Source organism: Eupeodes corollae, chromosome 3 (genome assembly GCF_945859685.1).
Source record: "Eupeodes corollae chromosome 3, idEupCoro1.1, whole genome shotgun sequence".
In the NCBI taxonomy this organism is placed as follows: Eukaryota; Metazoa; Arthropoda; class Insecta; order Diptera; family Syrphidae; genus Eupeodes; species Eupeodes corollae.
The window spans coordinates 130,894,335-130,914,651 of record NC_079149.1 but is presented as its reverse complement, the minus strand read 5'-3'; the positions used below and the strand labels follow the sequence as shown (position 1 = coordinate 130,914,651).

Below are 20,317 nucleotides of genomic sequence, written 5' to 3'. Positions count from 1 at the left end.
TGTTCCTTCTGAGAAGTCGGCGTTCCTCTCGCCTCTTCTGCTCATAGAGCTCATGAGCAGCTCTATACCTTTTATGCAGCGCCACTTTGCGTGCCTGTTGTTTGGCTGCATTTTGCTGCCGACATTCCTCATCAAATTAGGGGTTCCTTGTTAGTGGCTGTTTGAAACCCAGCACATCAGAGGCGGCTTCTTTGATTGCATTTTCGATACATTGTGTTGGTGGCAGAGAACTTCGAGGGAGGTAACTTGTAACTCGGTCGGAAAAGGCTTTGGCGATTTCTTGCGATTGTAGTCGTTCGACATTGTACCTTCTCCCAGCACCTCCCCGCTTTGCTTTGAGTCTGGAAACCCGGAGTCCTACCTTGGCTACAGTGAGGTAGTGGCCCGAGTCAATGTTAACTCCTCGGAAAGTTCGAACATTCATGATGCTGGCAGGTTGTCTGGCGTCGATCGCAATATGGTCAATCTGGTTGACGGTAGATTGATCTGGAGAACTCCAAGTTCCTTTGTGGATGTTGAGGTTTGGAAAACGCGTACTGGCTACCATGAAGTTTCGCCTGCAGCAAAATCTATGAGCCTGAATCCGTTTTCGGAAGTGTTGCCTTGCAGGCTGTTCTTCCCGATTATTCCACCAAAGATGTCTTCCCTTCCTAGCTTGGCATTAAAATCGCCATGGTGTTGCCATCTTTCTCTTCTGTGGGGGCGTGAGCGCATATCAGGCTAATGTTGCCGAATTCAGCCTTGATGCGTATGGTCATTAGGCTTTACACACCTATTCCTCAATACTTTTTGCTCCAGTGACAAAGCCGCATCCAAATAAGCGCTGTTGGTTTTCGTGATAACAGTCATCATAGTAAATCTCGCACTTTTTCATCCTCTTTTTGCCCGACCTATCCCATCGTATTTCCTGGATGGCGGTGATATCTGTTTCTACTAATTCTTCGGCTGCACGTGGTCTGTTAAGGGACCTAACATTCTACGTGCATATTCGAAGTTCAATGTCCTTAATTCGTTTGCGTAGGTTGTCAACAGTGAATCCGTCCGTATCCGAGGCTTGTTGGTGCTTCGCAACTATGAAAGCTTTTACGTGACCAGGAAGTCACCCCGACGGTACAACCCCCAACCTGGAGGGCCAGAGCCTTAGTATAACTCCAAGGACGGGGAGCCGGATAAAACCGGTCCTTATAGGCCTGGGCTCCGAATAAGTCGTAGAAGCTCTATAAGGTGTTCACTAAGTACTTCAACCTTACTGGAACTGTAGACGCCACCGTTGATTCCATCTCGGGAATTCCTCCGCTGCCGTCTGCATAAGGAGAGGTCCCTTACTGGAAACACCTCTCTACCCCTCTTTCGTTTGCTGGAACCCAACCTACAGTTGAGGTACTTAGCACCCGATGTTCACCACGGGGAGGTGAGAGTAGGAGTTGATAGACATAGGTGGGTTTTGAGAAAAACCTGTGGACCTGTGTGCTCTTGAATGCACATATCTATCACTGTAAGTTTTAAAAGAATTTTGTATATACGAAAACGTCGGTTACATAAACAAAATGGCTGCCATTAAAAGTTAATGACATTTATTGACAGTAGAATGTGAAAAAGTAGAATAGAGGAAAGTGTTCCCCTAAACTTTTATGCAAGTAAAAAACTATTAAAGTTCAGTGGATTTAAAAAATATAGATTGAACTTCTTCCCTCCACTAGAATGCCGTAAGTTCACTTTTTATTACGAACTAAATGGTATTTTATTCTCTTTTATTTACATAAAACTTTAAATAATGAAAAATTCTTTAAATCATAATTTCATTCATATTCTAATTTATTCTATTGAAAAAAGTAGAGTTGAAGTTGGCCATTTATATGATGAGTTAACCCATAGTAGCAGGTGTACCTCTGATGGAAACCTACCGCATTAATTCTTTCCTAAAACAGTCAGTTGAAGTAATTAAAATTTACAAGAGTTCTATATGCGCTGCTTTCTACAGCAACTTGCCCTTCTACCACCATATTTCTATAACACTCGTGTATTTTATACTTGACCACATTCCTTTTCAAATTCTTCTTCCTCTCAATTTCAAGACCATTATAAACCATCGCCCGCACTATTTCAGTGTCTATATAAATAGTTATTCATATACATATCTAAACTATATAAAGTCATTCTCTGACTTGAACATAAATCTATTAAATTTAAGCTTCTTCTCTTTTAGCAAAAATTCTTGTTTACCATTTCAATACTGACTAGCTCTGGCCCATTACCAGAAAATGAAGAGAGTGAATAAGAACCCTTCATTCAATATTTTTCCATCTAAAGATAAACCTTGTTGCAGCTTTTAGCGCTCAAGCTCCTCTGTAGTGTTTCCTCTAGGGAATACGAGTAGGATATAAACTTTGTTCTGTTAACCACCGAGAAAGTCACCTTCATTCCCTTAAGAGATCCGGATCCGGATCATCCTTCTGGGCCAAAGTCTGTATTTAAACTTCTTTTACCTAACCTCACAAATTTCTTTTGTTTTTTTATTTTGGTTTTTCCTTTCTCAGCTGGAATTGAGATTTATATCCTGTGTTTTGGATTCATTGCCAACAACCATAAATAGAAAGAAGATAAACAGTTATAAAGGTGCAAACAGAATTCAATACGAAAAAAAAGAATAAATATTTACCGAAAAAACTATAGTTTCAGAATTTTTCCAAACAACTGCCTGATGATGGGAAACCACAAATTTCGGTAAAGCTTATTGAAAATTGTGGTTTTGGGAAAAGAGGATACTTTTTTCCACTCCATCCTTCACAGATCACAACTTAAAACAACTCGCTGATAGAAAAAGCTTCTCTTTGTTTTTTTTTTAAATAAATTTTATTAATTTTAAAAACACACAAAAACAAATCGTCAATAACCGCAATGCTTTCATTTCATTTCAATTCATATCCAGAATCGAATATTCGAAATGATAAATAACCACATGCCAAAACCAGGTGTAAAGGTTAAGCCTTCTGGGTTGTATGGCGTCCGTGATGGATTTGCATCAAAGCCTATCAATATTTGGTATATATGTATGGGAATAGGTATAATCCCAAAAAGCATGCGACGGTCACAATTAATCAAGGTATCTGACACGAAATAGTGATGTTCCGGTGTCAATTGCACTCTCCGGTATCTACACCGGTCGATAGCCTTTATCTATACACATGGTCCTAAGTACATTTCAGCCCAATCTGACCGCTACTGCAGCCGCCGCCGCTGGTGCTGCCACCAATGATATCAACCAAACTAAGGGATTTCCGCAAAAGCACTCGTGTAGTACTAGTTTCCTAGAATCCTATAGCCACAGATTCAGATGCAGCTAGTGGTAATGTTTGATATCATAAGCTGAAACAGGAACATATAAGTGCACCGAACGAAAATCAATGTCAAAATTAATAGAACTGTCAATAGTCGCTGTCAAATTTTCAATGTTTCTTAAATTGTATGCACCGCAACTAACTTCATTCAATTTTTGTGATCGCTTGATGGATGACATTGGACAGGCTCAGACATTCATTTGATGTCAACTGCGTTCTTTGAATGCACATTTTGAACAAGTGTCATAAACTTCAAACTCTGAACTTTACTTTACTAACTTCTATATTCAATAGATCGTGCAAAAACTGCTAAAAACAACATTGTCCACGAAACAATCCTTAGGCAAGCTACATTTACATCTTGACTTGTATTTTGTGTTTTTTTTTAAATGTTGCTTATTCGTTTTCCATGGAACGCTTTTACTTAACACGTCAATAAGAATTGTGCAGAAAATAAAAAAATTACAGATCAATAAAGTTCAGCTTCCAGTTGAATGAAAAATTATGATTAGCTGTCATTTTGACATAAGTGGAATTGACTTGATAGTTGAGGCGATTTTTCATGACTAACTTCCTGCAATCCACTTTCCATTAAAGTTTCCTTAATTGGAAGGTAATTTTTTGACAGCTCAACAATCACATGCCATAAACTTGCCTTTCTTTAAAGTGACCTGTTTGTGGCCTCAAATTAATTAAGATACGTGCAGACGATGATAAGACGTCAGATCGTTCAGTTTTGGGGCAAGTTGACACTACATAGAGTTTTTAGTATCTGATTGACAAGCTGTCAAAACACTGCATTCCAATTGATGCACCTCTATTGGAAAGTTGAAAATAAGTTATTAATAAACCTATTTTGATATTAAGACAAGTCTGCATATGCCAAAGTTAATGACATCTGAAACATGTTGACATGGCTTAAATTTTTTCATTTGTCAATGAAATGTACTACAGTCGTGTGAACTTACAATTTTGTGTGACATTATTTTGACGTTTAAAATTATGAGATTTTGTTGTTTCCCCATTTTAATAGTTTTTCAGAACATAGCGGGTTATATATTAATAAAGAGTACCAGATAAAAGATCAGACACTCGCTTGTACTTAGTATAATCGTAGCCTAAGCTTTTACCACAAATTATTCTTTTTTATTTTACTTTACCTGTCAAAATATTCTTTTTCAAAGGGTTGCCAACTCTTCTCTCTATATCAAACTAGAATTATGTGTAAATGTCAAGAAACGCTTTATGACATTTTTATTTTCGAATGTCACTTAAATAAAACTGACTGATTCGGTTATAAATGAAATAAACCTTTTTGACAAGTGCATAGTACGGATATGTGCATTACTAAAGCACGAAACTAATTTCGTATTTGCTAGTTGTTAATATGGTGTCTCTATTATTAGTAGGTTACCGTTATACGTAACGGTATTTAAGTATAGGTTGCTATATCACTTGGTGAATGAATGTGATGCTGTCTCGTGCGGTGATTGAAGGTTCATAGACCTTCCTTTCTGGTTATATCGTCGTCGTCGTCGTTATCGTTGTGGTCCTGGATTTGGGTTGTCGCATTTCTATATATCCTTTTCTATATACATATTTATGTAGGGAAGATTCGAAATTTCGGTTCTGTATATTCTGGCGTATATACAAATAGTCTGTCTGCATTCGGATAGTGTGTTGGGTATGGCAGTAAAAAGGTATACGTGGGTAATTATTTTATAATTACAGAAACGAGAACTTCTGGTGCTGCTATTCACTATTTGATTCCAATGATTTCTGAATAGAAAACCTCTGTGTCTATGTTTGGTTGGTTGTATGTTGTATGAATTTCACATGAGTTTTGAAAATAAGACGAAAAAACGTTGTTCTAGGAGCATTCATGCATATTCAAACTGAGAATGAAAAGCTTTGAATTTGTGATCAGAATAAATTCAGGATGCGTTCAACATAATATGAACAATAGGGCAATGTGTAAAATGTATGGGGCTGTAGGTATCTTACAATATATTCAAAGTCTGCTTACATAAAAGATTTAACATAAAGTGATTTATATTTGAATTCGATTTTCATGGAAATATTTAATTACATGCAGCCAGGGTTTTAAATAGCCGATGCCTTCCTCTCTTACCCGTCATGATGCCCATGTGTTTTTAGAAGCTGCAAAAATTGATATTAGTTCCAAGCTTTGCTGATGTTTGGTTCCTGCTTTGTATGGTGGAAGGAAAGAGAGGGACAAAGAGAATAATATATTTTGAAATTCTATATCTCATTTCATTTGCGTGAAATTTGAAATATTGGTTTTTATTAAACAACGGTTCTGCAAGCAAGCTGCGTACCCAAATCATATATTAACCTGAATTTTGCAAGCTCCCCACCCATTTCCAGGCATTTGAATCTAAATGATCTGCATTGCTAAATTGTTCTTTATGATTCTTTTATTATTGATGTTACGAAAAAATAGGTATATAAGTCTTCAAAATGAAATCAAATTTTTGAAAAAATCTACTTGGCAACACTGGAAGCGGGGCATTTAAGAGAACAAAAAAAAGACTAAAGAAAAGAAGACAAAAAACAGAGCACGGTGCAGAAGCATGGACTATGACAAAAGCGCATGAAAGCATCTTAGGTCGGAAGATGAAACGACGACCTGTACGGGCTGTACAATGAAGTAGACTTGGCCAGAAGGGTAAAAGTCCAACGACTAGATGGCTGGGTTACGTAGAGCGCATGGAAACCAATGCTCTGGCCCGGAAAGTCTTCCACTTCCACAGGACAGTGCAGTAGAGGAAGACCGTGGATCAGGTGGCGCGCACAAGTGGAAAGTGACCTCACCCAACTTGGAGCACAAAACTGGAGACATCTAGCTAGAGACCGAGCTAGATGGAGAAGTTTGTTGGGTGAGGCATTAGTTTACACAGGACTGTAGCACCACCTTAAGTAAGTAAGTAAATTCATAAACATATGAGTAAATAAAAATGACAGTTCCGCACTCAAAAATATGTTTCATAAGTAGTTGTGCTTTTAAAGTTAGCAGTCATCTAAGCTATCAGAAAAGATCTTTGTTTTTTTTTACTCAGGCTTATCAGAGCGCTCGGGATGTGCTTCTTTCTGCATCAAAGTGAGCTCCGAATAAAATAAACACTCTAATTGAAAAAGAAGCTAAACGGGGCTAGCTTCACATTGGTTTTATGCAGACAGAGACAGATGTCAAATTCTTAAGACTTTTGACAGTTCAGTTCTTAAATGTAATCTATAAATAAATCCCTGAGATTTAATAAAACACTGCTGAGAGCCTACACTACACGACGCACGTCTCCTTGCTCTGCTATGCCAACAATTATTATATCTGGATATTGTGCTCGGAGCTTTACTCTGATCGTCAAATAACTGATCCGATTTCCATTAATTTTTGTTTATTGTGTGTAAACAGTTTGTTGCCTTAATCACTTTAAGCATTTAACTATAAAATTCCACTGAAGTCAAATCGAGATTTTATAAACTGTGGCTCTACAAAATATTTGCAATTTTATATTTTCGGGTAACATTGGAAACAAAATTCTATGGTTTGTTGTTTATCTGTCAATCCATTTACTGTCAAGCTTCTACTTGACGTCAAAAACGAGTACATTAATGGCAGCGTTTAATCTCGTGTTGGATAGGGCATCTTGGATAGGTACTTGTTGACCGATTTGGAAAGCGGTAATGAGATAGCTGTCAAAAAAGCTGTTCACAAAAGGCATTTAAGCTTCGAAGTCAAAATTGTTGTAAGATAAAACATTTCATGGATAATTCAACTGATTCATCGGATGATGATGAATTGATAGGTGCGTAACAATTTAATAAATAAGAGATAACCTTAATTTGTAACCTATGTTAAATTTCCTCTTGGCTCAGTTGGAATTCTATACGATTAATAATTTACTTGCGAAACCTTCTAAAATCCGGAGGCAAATAGCTTCTTCATATTATGTACAGAACATCCTCAAATACAACTTCAACTAACATTTTGTATCTTTTTGTTTACCAACAAATACAAAAATACAATTTTCAAGCTGCTTGCAATTCAACCATGTGATGAATCAGCTGTTCTGTCAGATATCTACATACCCCAGAAATGTTTGGATTCCTTTTTTGACATCTCAGTTGTTATTTTAGACGTAAAACACTAATAAAAAGGTATCCGGATACCCTATCTGTCTGAGGCTGAACGCAGCCAATTAGAACGAGATAAAATGTCAAAATGCTCCAAAAGTGTTTAATGTGAACAACGTGTTAAACCTTAAGGGTGTGATTTCAAATAAAATATTGTCAAATCATAAAAATATGAATGGAAATTGAAAAATGATTACGATAGCGATGGTTAAAAACTGTTATTGGAAACAAAACATGATTCCCTTTTTTTCGATAGGGACACAAACTTGTTATCAATAAAAAGAAAATATCATTATTCAATAAGAAAAAAAAACTAAATAATATGCTGAGAAATGAATGCTATCAAAGTTTCATTTGAAGTTTCGAATGTCACTAATTTCTTTTATAAACTTCAAAACTTGACAGCTTTTTTCAAAGCCCTTTCTTGGCATCACTCTTATAAAATTATAATCAACAAATGTTTTGAACATTAAATCCAAAACTAAGAAAGACTCTTCATTGCAATCCAAATCATTTATAATTGCTCTAAATTACTTTTCGTATAAAGTTTTTGACAGTAACACTACACTTACTCCTTAAGTGCACACTTCATGATGTTCTTTTTAAATGCTTGATAACATTCAAAATTTTAAACAAAACAAAAATCCTTTCCTTATTCAATTGCTGAAACTTATAACATTCTTTAATATTCATGTGATTTGATGCAAAAAGATTCCCAAATTCTCCTTGAAACTTAAGTTCTTTTCGCTTTATTCTTTAAACATTCAACTTCAAAAAAGGATAACAACAAAAAAGGACATTTCAAATTGTTCGTTTTCCTTTTGAATACAAATTGAATTGCATTCATTTACTTTCCTTCCAGTATAGTTCTCCATCACATCATGCCCCAAAAAAAAAGAAGCTAAAAACGGTCCCTTTTAAAGATAAGGAATTCGTTGCAATTATATACCCAGTTACAGAACACCTCCTTTATCCCTAAAATTGCCTTAAGTCCAATTCATCTATGCTGTGTATATCCCCATAGAACTATAGGATGAGAATAGGTATATGATGGTATACATTGTCAAGAACGATTGTAAAATCCAATATCACAGCCAAGTAGTGGAAAACTACATATCTAGTACGTACCTCAGATATAGAAGACTTTGAAAAGTCTTCACAGCATCATCACAAAAAAGGACGAACTCTTTAGCTAATTGCGAGAAAATTCCTTTCGAGTGCAAAACGAGATAATCCCATCACATTGACATATAAATTAAACATCAGACCAGTCCACTTAAGTCCCATAGTGTTCTACTTTAGGTTTCTTTCTATCTCTATCACTCACTCAAACCCTTCCTCTTTTGAGACTTATAAAGGGATTCGAATTAGCTTAATGATGGTTTGTTGTTTTTGTAATGCATAATCCTTTTTCATACGACTACAAGCATAAAAGTGAATATCTTGAATCTTAATAGTGCAAATTATGAGCACATCTTAATCATCTGCCCTCAGGACATTAGACCATGCAATCCAGCAAAAATGGCAACGGACGGCAAATGGCAGACGGTGTAACAAAATGTCCGTTATTCGTGAACCATATTGTGACAGTTATGGCTATCAAAATTTTGTGTTTTGCATTTTAAGTGTCATCGTCTCATCGTCATCATTGGAAATAAACTCTCTTAAGAATGTCATTGCACACTCTTGGTCTTGGTCTTGGTTCTGCCTCTGGCCGCTGCCGCTGCCGCTTTCACTGCCATACCATCAAGGATCGCATAAACAAATTACCCAACATTAACGAACACAAACTGTTCGCTAAGTGCATCATAGAGCCTGAGTATACACGAGCTAGAATCCTGCATCCTGTGCATCCTGTATATCTTGAGCATCCCCTGTTTTGAGTTTGGAGTGAGAGCATTGGTGATGGAGGGCGGCAGCGGCGAGCGGCGACAACTTGTGAACGTAAATCCTTTATACAAAGTGACTATTTAAATTACCCTCACGTTACACAGGCATTATGATTAAGTTCACAATAGGGGGTTTCCTTTTTCCGTTTCCTCTTTACTTGGTTTGACTTGAGTTGCCTTGCGTTGGCTTGGCTTGTTCTTTGGGTTATTCCTTCCTTCCTTCCTTTCTTTTTCTATACTTTCCTTATTCTTCTTTAAACTTTTATTTCTACTTTTTTTGATGAACGTATAAAAGTTGTTTCAAGTCCGCTTAGAGTGAAGACTGAAAGACTGAGCGTAGGAAGATGAAAAATTCACACCATAAGGTGTAAAGCGAATAATTTGTGTCCATGATGTGTTTTAGTGTTTAGATATGGAGAACGAAGTAAAAAGGACTTTCGGGCTTCAACTATTTCTATTCATATCCATATGTATAAACATTTCATGCAATTTTAAGGTTAGAATAGAATAGTGTGGTTTGTTGTCCAGGAGAGTATTTGGTATCACTTTTCTGGAAAATGTGCTAAAAATTCATCAAATTTAATTAAAAGAAATGTTTATTTGAAAACTTTATTAGAAAATTGTGATAGAAAAGTTGGATTAGAGAAGCAGAATGTAGAAACGGAATTCTTCCCACGATCGAAAACTTCCACCGTGAATTAATGTCAAATGCCAACAAATTAAGGTTATAGATACTTTGACAGGGAGACGGACATAATAACGAAAACCTACTTTCCCGAAAACCCAGAATCCCGAATACCCACAATCCCGAAAACCCAAAATCCAGACAACCCAAAATCTCGAAAACCCAAAATCCCGAAAACCCAAAATCCCGAAAACCCAAAATCCAAATACGTAATTTTCGGCAAGCCATTTCATAACTGGTTTAGAAGTTTCCAAGCATTCCGACCGAAGTCTATCAAAATAGCTAGAAATTTCTTCGGGTGGAACGAAGGCAAGGCTTTTAAGCATCCTTTGCAAACTGAAATCTAAAATGTGTACATACATTTTTTAATGTTTTTCAGAAGATAAAAAAAACATAGCTTTATCATTTCCCGCACCTCCGGTGGTACAATGACGGAAGTGCAAAAAAGTCGTTGCTTCGGAAAACACGATTTAACATTTTGAAAACGGTTTTAATTTTTATAAAATAAACTATTTATTCAAGGGTAATTAAACACAGTTTTTGGAAGTTCAGTAATTTTTGTCTACTTCTAACGGTGTTAATAATAATTTTAGTACAAATAAACAGAATGGTGATTAGTAATAAATAAACATAAAAAATGCTAGTAAAAAAAGGCTCATAGTAACTTGGAATGAAGTTACTTTTTAGTAAACTCAATAAATCTGCTTTTTTTTTTGGTGCCAATGGTATTTTTGATGTGTAGGCGGGCTTTAATTGTATACCTTGAAACTCCTTTGCGGCAAAAGATCGACGCACGGTTTGTCGACTTAAACAGAACTTGTTCCCAAGTTATTTCACTATAATTTGTTTTGTAAAAGTATACATTACTGCCTTTCAAAGCGTAAAAGCTTAATTTCTGATTTTTTAATGGGATCGCCATTAATGTTTTTGGAAATATTAAAACACATTTCCTCAGAAAGCAACTTTAAATCGTAAAAGTCCTTATAGTGCAATTCCTTTACTATGAAAGCACTTCCTTTTTTTGCTGTTCTTATGATCGACACATATTGGTCGGGTACGTATATTGGTCCCGATTTTTTGGCTTTCTTCAGTGACCTTTCAATAACACTATGAACGGCATCGCCTTCATTCTGTGTGTGACCTCGAATAAGAAATTTATGCGTTATGGACTTTATTGAGACATTTTCTACTGCATACAAATACATAATTGGATTATGAACCTGAAATCAAAATCTCGTCAAAATTTTACTATTCTTAGGAAGTTTAAGTATGTAATTGTATCACCTATTCTTCTGCTGACCACCACAGTTGTCGGTGTAAAACACAACGTCTGAACCTGGACGAGTGACCGACATTTTAGCATCATTGAAATGTTAAGAGTTAAATTATGCAGGTATTACTTATTTTACTTACAGCTATAACAGTTAAGTCTTGATTTATAAAAAAAGCAGTTCCAACAGAACTGGAAGAACAGCTTGTAAGTCGTACGTGGCTACTACTAAGTTGGATGTGTTTTCTTTGTCTTTGGTCTTTTCATCCCGACTTAATTTTTTTCCTCCTGGTGTAGCTTGTAAGAGCTTTCTAGCTGCACCTTTTCCTCTCCTTTTGAATTTTTAAAGGCTTCGCATATGTCGCACTGATCCTTTTTTGGTGCAAAGAATCCACTATTAAACTCATTATTGACTATTCTTGCGTATGCATCAAAACTGGCAACTTTTTTTTGGAGAGAAGTTCGATCCGTTTTATAATGCCTATACATTACAGCAATAGACAGCCCACCGTCTATAAACTCCCTTGAAGTCTGAGCCCTCAAATAGTGACTTTCGATTCGTAGAATGGAGTTTATGTCCCTTATTGAATCAAGTATTTCGCTGTTAGTTTTCGGATGATTGGAATGCTTTCCGCGTTGATCTTCTTTGACCATTTCACCTGATGCCTTGTTCTCAATAACTGTTCGAACAACTCTTTCTGACACTGAAAATGTGCTGGTCAAAAATTGTTTGCACACTCGAACTTTGTTTTCATTATTCATTAAGAAAAAGGCACAGTTTTGATTCCTTGGCGTTTTTTTAGATACAGATATGCGATGGTATTTACACTGCAGTCGTTCAATGCAAGAGTTTAAAAAATCACGTTGATGTTGAAAAGAACCGAGACTCCAATATTTATTGAAAAGTTCCGTTCTTAAGTTTTCGCAAATTTTGTTGAGCATGCCAACTTACAACGATTAGGGCAAGGTGGCCCCATAACTTGTTCCTTAAAAAACTTACCCCTTTTCGAAACATAGCTTTGTCCAGAGTTGCGTAATTTTTGTGAAACATTCTACTTCCAACTGTTAGGGTTCAAAGATTTTTTTTTTCCTTCTTTAAAGGTAAATTGGCCACCGAGACTTCTGGTTGTAATTCAGTCTTATCATTACTGGATATATTTGATGAATCACTGTCACCCTCTGAACCTTAACCTTCTGCAGGAGAGAAAACACTTTCATCAGCTGAAAAGTCTTCGTTTTCCGAACTGGTACTTTCAATGAATGTTTTCTGAGAAACTTTTCTTAACTTCATTTTTGTTCCACTAGTTCTTGTCGCAGTAAAATAGTTTTGCTCCTTTTCGTTTTCATCATTATAGGCAGTTCCAGAAGTACAACAACGGAACTATGTGGCCATCAACGTGTCCCTGGGGTTTTCACTTTGTGAATTTCTTCATCATTTAAAGTTGTGGTCATTCGCGACATACACGATATTTCTTTCCGTTCTCCACACTCCCAATAAAAATAATCTTTATATTTTTAATTCAAATGGTAATTAAAACCATCAATACATAATTTTTCTTTGCCTTTATTTGTGTTTACTGTTGTTACGTTCATTTTTGCTTAGAACAAAAAATTAACACAATTTATTTAACAATTTAGATACAAAATTATTATTAATGAAATATTTGTAGGTACTCACGATTTTATTAATTTAAGTTCCATGAAAAAAGTGGTACCCGTGGCATGATGGTTAGTGCGTTGGACTGTCATGCTAAAGGTCTTGGGTTCGATCCCTGCCTATGCCATCTAAAGCCTTTTCACGGGTACTGCCTCTTGCGAGGAATTGACAAATTCTCCAAGAGTAACTCTTGTCATGAAAAAGTGCTTTCTCAAAATTAGCCGTTCGGAGTCGGCATATAAACTGTAGGTCCCCTCCATTCCTGACAACATTACTCGCACAGGAATGGTTGAGAGTTGTAAGTCACTAGGACTTGGTTCTCAACGGACTGTCGCGCCACCCAATTTATTTATTTATTTTAAGTTCCATGAAATATTTATTTGCACTTTATAAATCACAACACATCACATCACTGAGAACTTTGACAAAGAACAGATTATGTTCAAAGAAAAACTAACGGAACCGAACAGTTAGTTATCATATGATCATAATTACAGTGCTTTGCAAAAATATAATCGCACAATTCAAAACATTATACGAGCATAAGAAAATTGAGAGAAAACATATGTTCCGTTACTTTCTCTTCTAATGTTTAGAATAAAACCAGTTTTTTCTGCATTTCAAAAGTATAATCGCACAATTTAAAAAAAAATTATAACATAAACATTCTTCTAAGAAGAAGAGAAGAAGAGAATCTAACGGAATTTTTTTTAAGGTTTTTTGTATTGGTGACCTTCAAAAAAAAAAATGTGTAGGTTGTCCTTGCAATTCCCGATCTTATATAAAAAACACTTTGATTTGATGCTATTATGCTTTTGCAACCCATTTCGAAATCGAAATCCCGAAAAATTATATAAAATAAAAGATTTGCTCACATTTTTCATTTCATATAATTTTACGGGATTTCGATTTAGGGTTTTCGGGATTTTGCGTTTTCGGGATTGTGGCTTTTCGGGATTTTGAGTTTTCGGGATTTTTGGTTTTCGGGATTTCGACCCCAACCCACTTTGACATTGAACGTTACAAGTATGTCAAAATTGGTTTGTAAATGTAAGTCCAACGTTTTTTTTTGTTCATCTGGTAACCGAGGCTTTTTGTGTAGTTTAAGGCTTAATTGCATTTACTGAAGTTGATAACGTTTTCTAAAGATAATTTGTACTTTTAGTTTCAACAGCTCAAAATAAAAACACGTAACTGATTCAATCAAAAATACAGCAGAGACTTAACCGGACAGAGCTCGTGACTTTTTGTTCTTGGAGACGGAAAAAACGCACCTGTTTTTACCGGTAAGGCAGTTTTTCAAAAGGAAAAGTAATCACTTGAAAATGTGTGGAAAAGTGTGAAATACCTTTTGTTAAAGAATAATTTTCTTGAGCTTGGTATGGATCTCAAATCAGCAATATCTCCAATGCACCTTCTTTGAAGTTTTTTGGTCTTCTTTTACGCGGACGGTCGTAAATATTATGAAAGTCACTGTCTATAAACCAACGTTATCAATTAAGGTACCTTCTTTTACGTAGAACAGATTATCCTGCCAACTTGACGCCAAAACAAAATCACTAATGTATTATAACAATTTGCTAACCATGTGTCAAAGCTCGGTTAGTGACATTCTAAATACGTCAAAATCGACCAGCACTAACTCCTGGAGCCAGTTAAGTTCGAAATTGTTCTCGATTTGACTGGTGTATGTTTTATATGTATCACTGCAACTTGCAACACATGTGCACATTCTTTGGTGGAAAGATTTTGCTGAAAATACAAAGACTGAGATTTGGTCCTTCGAGCCGGATATTTCCAGTAGTGTTTTGGTTCAGACGAATCGTACTAAACACACTTCCTTATCCTAACCAGAAGTTAAAAAAATAAACATGTATATTCTGTAATTATAGAAAAAAGACCGGTTTATTCAATAAAAATATATTTGACATAGGTACATACATTTTTATCACATTAAAATTGAGTTATGTTTGCATTAGCTGTCAATAAATGGATGCGTTAAAATAAAAATCGCATTAAGTATCAAAATACAACAGATGGAGTTTTCAAATGCATATTGTTTAAGCCATGTTCAAATGACAACAAATTTTGTTTTGACGTATGTTCCAAGAAACAAGAAGAAAAATCTCAATAAATTGAATAAAGAAATTAAATCTTATGGGCCATAAAGAGTTCTTCACATAAAAACTTTTTTTAATTTTGACATAAAGTTTAATAAATGCGACCCTGTAGAAAACACTTGTTTTTCCTCACACAAACCTATTTTCAGTTAAGAGAAGGCTATGATCCATGACTGCCATAACTACGACCGACTAACTTATGAACAAACTGACGATGTAGTCAAGAGGTAATCCTTCTTTTCCATCGTACTCTCTCTTACAACCTTATGGTTCTCCACTCAAACCTTGGTTAGCATGACTTTATATACCTTTATTTTTTGAAATTTGAATTTCAAAAGTAAGACATTAACCCTTTTTCTTGAAAACAAGATCCAAAAAAAATATAACAAAAAGAATATAAAATAAAAACTTTCACACATTCTTCATTTATATTCTTTTTCTTTATTTCACCATGGAAAACATAAAATTCAAGAGAGGCTTCCCGCATTCTTTTTGTCGTCGGTCGTCTCGCTAAGTCTAAAAAAGATGCAAATACGTTTAACTACATATTATAATATAGTTTTGCAAAAGTAGTTGACATTCATTTTGCTTTATGCTCCCACAACTGCAGTTTTGCAGAAGTATACTTGGCGTCGTTTCGGTCGGTCTTATGCAGCAATGTGATGCCCATTTTGAAATTATTCCATAAATTTTATTCAAACCTAGAATTAGAATAAAAACTGTTAGGACTATATATAAGCACCATCAAGAGAACACCAAGGACGATATAGAACTAAGGACAAGTTTCAACTACTTGTCCATGTGAAAATAAATCTCTTTTACAAAGCAGTTGTATGCATCATGCAAACTGCATGACCGACACACAACGACGACGTACATAATCAACCGCAATGGAAAAAGGGAACAGGAACACTCTCATTTAGAATTCCATTATTTTCAATTAGATATTCACGTGGACAGGGACAGGTATTTGAATTATCCACTTGAATGCATATCTGAGGATGAGGATTCCTATTTAATGAGATGTTACCTAAAAATGTCATCCTTTTTGCATAAAACCACGAGTTATTGTGTTAGAATTCAAAAGGGGCTTCAAGTCATACAACAAAACCCTCAAAAATTTGAATACTTAATTAATACATTCTTATATTTTTCTATGAATTTACAAATCATTCATCAACCCATTCAAAATCCTTTATGGTGGGATATGTCCTCAACCAGTAGGCTTTATCAACTACCTTGAAGCCACATCTCTCGAACATCTTCCTCGAAGGTGTATTCTGTGTTCCAACACACGCTGTGACATCTTGATTCATTTGACCGATTTTCTTTGTTATTGCTCTCAGCACCAGACTTCCAAGTCCCATTCGCTGATGAGTGTCTTTTACTTGAAGAGCTCCCAGGAATCCTCCCTGAAGCCTGTGTACATAAGATTTCATAGGTGTAAGGAAAGTTAAGTATTATCCAAAAACCCACCTAAAACACCACGCAACCAACTGATTGTCGGCTTTTGTAAAAACGCCCATATTTGGATTCCATTTAATCAGACGCTTCAATAGGAACAACGAGCCCACGTGTTGATTTGGCCAGACGTTGTCTGCCACAACAGCATCATCCTCATCCATTTCCCGCACAACAAAACCTTCCGGGCAACTGTCAATAATTAAAAACCATTAGTTGAAATTTTCTACAGACCCCTTGACACCATTCGGTGAAGCCCCCTTCACTTATGTAAGTCTCATCGGGAAAACCCAACAAGCTAGCTCCAGCAAAAGGGAAACATATATTTTTAGATACGTACTCAATTTTCATTTGAATGGCTTCAGAACGCGGCATATGATAGACCAGCGTTAGGCTATCATATTCCTTATGCAGTTTGTATGATTCAACCACGGACACCACTGCAGGACGATGGCGTTCCAAAAATGAACTGACTTTATAGCCTCGGGACCAGTCCAACAATGAAAGTGCAATTCTCAGTCTTTCGTTAGAGGGATTTAACGTGCTTAAAAAAAGCTGATATCTGTCCTGAGGGCACATGAATTATTTGTAAAATGTATGAATGCCACACAGAGAGAGAATAATAAGTTTTTCCAAGCCAACGAACTTACTACAAGCACGAATGTTCCATCGACCCGCCAGTCATTGTCATCGTTGTCGCCGTTGCCATCGCCATTGCCATCGCTTCTGTCACCGACGACGACGACGCTGCTTTCGACGTTGTTACTTAAAGTGAGAATGGACAGAGCTTTAATTTGTGGATCTTTCTGCAACCATCGGATAAAATTGTCCAATGTGTAATAGCCAACACAATTTTTAGGCCAATCACGGAGATAAAGGTCACGAAGTTTTGTTAATTCATCATTTGGCACTGGGATAAGACGACTTTGAGCGTTTGAAGAATGCGTCATAATTCTTTTGTTCGATGTCTTTTTGGAATTAGGTTATCTCTCAAAATTTCAGCGGACAAAGCAATGAGACGTATAAATATAAACACCTTTCAACAACAAAAATGTATTTCTACTAATCTTAGCATTTAATGAGCATCAAGTTTGATTGAATATAAAAGGCGATTGGAAAGACGATGCGTAAGAGTTTCAGAAAATAGGGGAATTTGGGGCGTTATGGGGATGTTTTAAAGTAGCATAAGAAGCTGGTTGTTTTCTTTGGTTTGACAGTTGAGAATGTCAAGTTGTGTTGACATTTGTGTTCAGTGAGATTTGACAGTTACTCATAAATCGTAAGACGCTTCCAAATTGAGAAAATTTATGTTGAACAAAATAAATCTGTTCCCTTAGTGTGTTATTACCCTCAGACATTTTAAGAAAGATGCAAATAAGTGCGAAAGAGAAAGTAGATAACATAGAAATACTTTAAAAAGTCTCAACCCGCAGAGTTGTGGGTTTAGGATTGTCTTGGATGGATTTTGACGTTTCTTTTTCTTGCCTTTTTTTGTTTCTTGGCGTTGCTTTATTATTGTTTCTAGTGGTTTCGAGTAAACAAGAAATTTGCCGCCGGACAATTTCAAGTGAAGCAAAGACCTTATAACCGAATTAAATGAGGGAATGATTAAGAGAGTCTAGCCTGGTATTTTAAGCCTTGGAATGTTTCAACCGTTGAAACAAATTGATAGTCAACTTTGCTGTCTCTCAAAAAGCGGGTTAAAAGTGTCTTCTCTCATCCTTATATAATTTAAAAACGATAGATTATCATTTTTTAGTTCTTTTGTCAAGAGAATGAAGGATTCTCTCCAGATTTCAATCCAATTTCCGTTTTCTTTTGCTTGGGAATTTTCAAAGCATACTCATCTAACACATCAAACAACATTTCGGAATTATTATCCGTATCCGTCAATAATCATTGCTGTAGTAAAAAGTTCAGTTTTCTTTATGGCTGAATCACAAACACGCTTCAGCTTCGGCTTCGTCTGCGTTACGGTGGACCTGCTTCGATGTTGCTTTGAATGACATTTATATTATTTCATCCTTCCAAAGAGCAAATATTTTGCTTGTTGACATTTTTTTAGGAGCTGTTGAGCTGTCAGACAAAGCAAATGTTCAGATAATTGAACTATAGCTTCCGTTCGGAGTCACATTACGTTACATTACGTTCTTTTCCTTACGATTCTCAAACGAAACGTGAGGTCGAAGCTTCACTGTGATAGCATGCATTGAATTCCTATGGCTGAACTCGTAAACGTCAGGCGAAGACGAAGCTGAAGCGTGTTTGTGATTCAGCCCATAGACACACCATATAAAGACCGGAATCTTTCGTACGTTTTACCCTCCAACACCCATTTGTTTACATTGTTGTATTTGTAATTTTGACATTACGTCCATTTTGAAATGTGAAATTAAAAAAAGCTAATAGACAAAAGTGTTGGCTTTAAAAAATGTATAAAACTTAGTTGTAAGTATTACCATTATTTTTTTCCATTTAACTTACATATTTTTTTAAAATGTCCCTACCTCCTAAATGGGGGGAAACAGACCCGCTCCCATAGTAAAAAATGCTTGTTTTTAATTGTTCTATACAAATCCGTCATCAAACTTTGTCGCCTGAGTTATCGTACTCTTCCCAAAAAATGCAATAGGTATTGTCGTTGTAGCCACTAGGTGCCACCCCTCAAGAATTTCTTATCACTATTCCTTATTTTCGTGGTGAATTGACTTTAGAGGGTGGTGAATTGATGTTAGCAGTGGTGAATTGATGTTAGACCTAAGGGCGCGTGTAAGTAGACGTTTCAGCTTGTAGGCAAACCAGATTGACAGATTTGTTTCTGCTCTTTATATGGTGTGTCTATGATTCAGCCATTAATTATTTCCACACTTTGACTTTGTGGATGAGAACAAACAATGAAAGAGAAGTGTCAAAAACATACAACCGAAAAACATGGGTGTTTAAAAGAAAATATGCGAAGCACGCGGCATACAGAAAGTCTGAGTGTAATAACACACTTAGTTGACTTTTCTTCTTAAGTTTAAAGCTGTCAAACAAAACATTGCGTTTGGAGCTTTAAATTTGTGTTTCTTTTTTCGTTTTGAACGTGTTCAGAGGGCGTTCTATGAGTTCATAATATCGTGTTTTTCTTTTTTAGTTCAGAGCAGAGCTCGAACTGTCAAAAAAATAATTGTATTTCTTTTTGAGCTCTGATCGTTCAGAGCTTCAAATTCGTGTTTCTTTTTTAGCTCTGAATATGTTCAGAGCGCGCTCTGTGAGCTCAGAATAAAATAACAGAGTAAACGGAGTAAAATGCTGAACACAAACAATTTGATATTTGAAAGCCGAGAAAGTAAAAAAAAATCATCGTCAAAACAATATAAATGGCGGATGACTGTTTTTCAAATCATGACAGTTTAGTGCTCATGTTCACGGAAAATGTAATGTAATGTAAGAAATACATTGCGAATATTACAATGTCGCTATGGGCGTGAACGCAATACTGTATGGCTTAGAAGATTTCCATTGGATAAAAAGTTATAAGCATAGTTAATTTGTCTATACTGAGGATAGTAACGTCGACAATAGTTATAGCCGATACGCCAATACCAGTATGGAAGTCAGGCCCATACTGACTGGCGGCATGTATAATGCTCCTAGCAGAAAAGTCTATACACTATTGTTATGTCCCTTATACTTACCCAATTGACAGCAATCCAATAAGGGTATCGATTATCACGCCATAAATTATTGCGGGATAAAC

General features: G+C 36.0%; 1 protein-coding gene across 1 annotated transcript in view; it reads right to left on the bottom strand.

Annotated features, from left to right (window-relative positions):
- Positions 1–17,613, bottom strand: part of LOC129950806 (uncharacterized) — a 39,392-nt gene extending 21,779 nt beyond the window's left edge. Inside the window, exons 1-4 of the mRNA XM_056062725.1 lie at positions 17,226–17,613; positions 16,916–17,142; positions 16,591–16,767; positions 16,285–16,533 (exon numbers count right to left, since the gene is read on the bottom strand). Coding sequence (XP_055918700.1) covers positions 16,285–16,533; positions 16,591–16,767; positions 16,916–17,142; positions 17,226–17,525 — 953 coding nt within the window. The 5' untranslated portion in view covers positions 17,526–17,613. The remainder of the gene's footprint in view (positions 1–16,284; positions 16,534–16,590; positions 16,768–16,915; positions 17,143–17,225) is intronic.
- Positions 17,614–20,317: the final 2,704 nt, after the last annotated feature.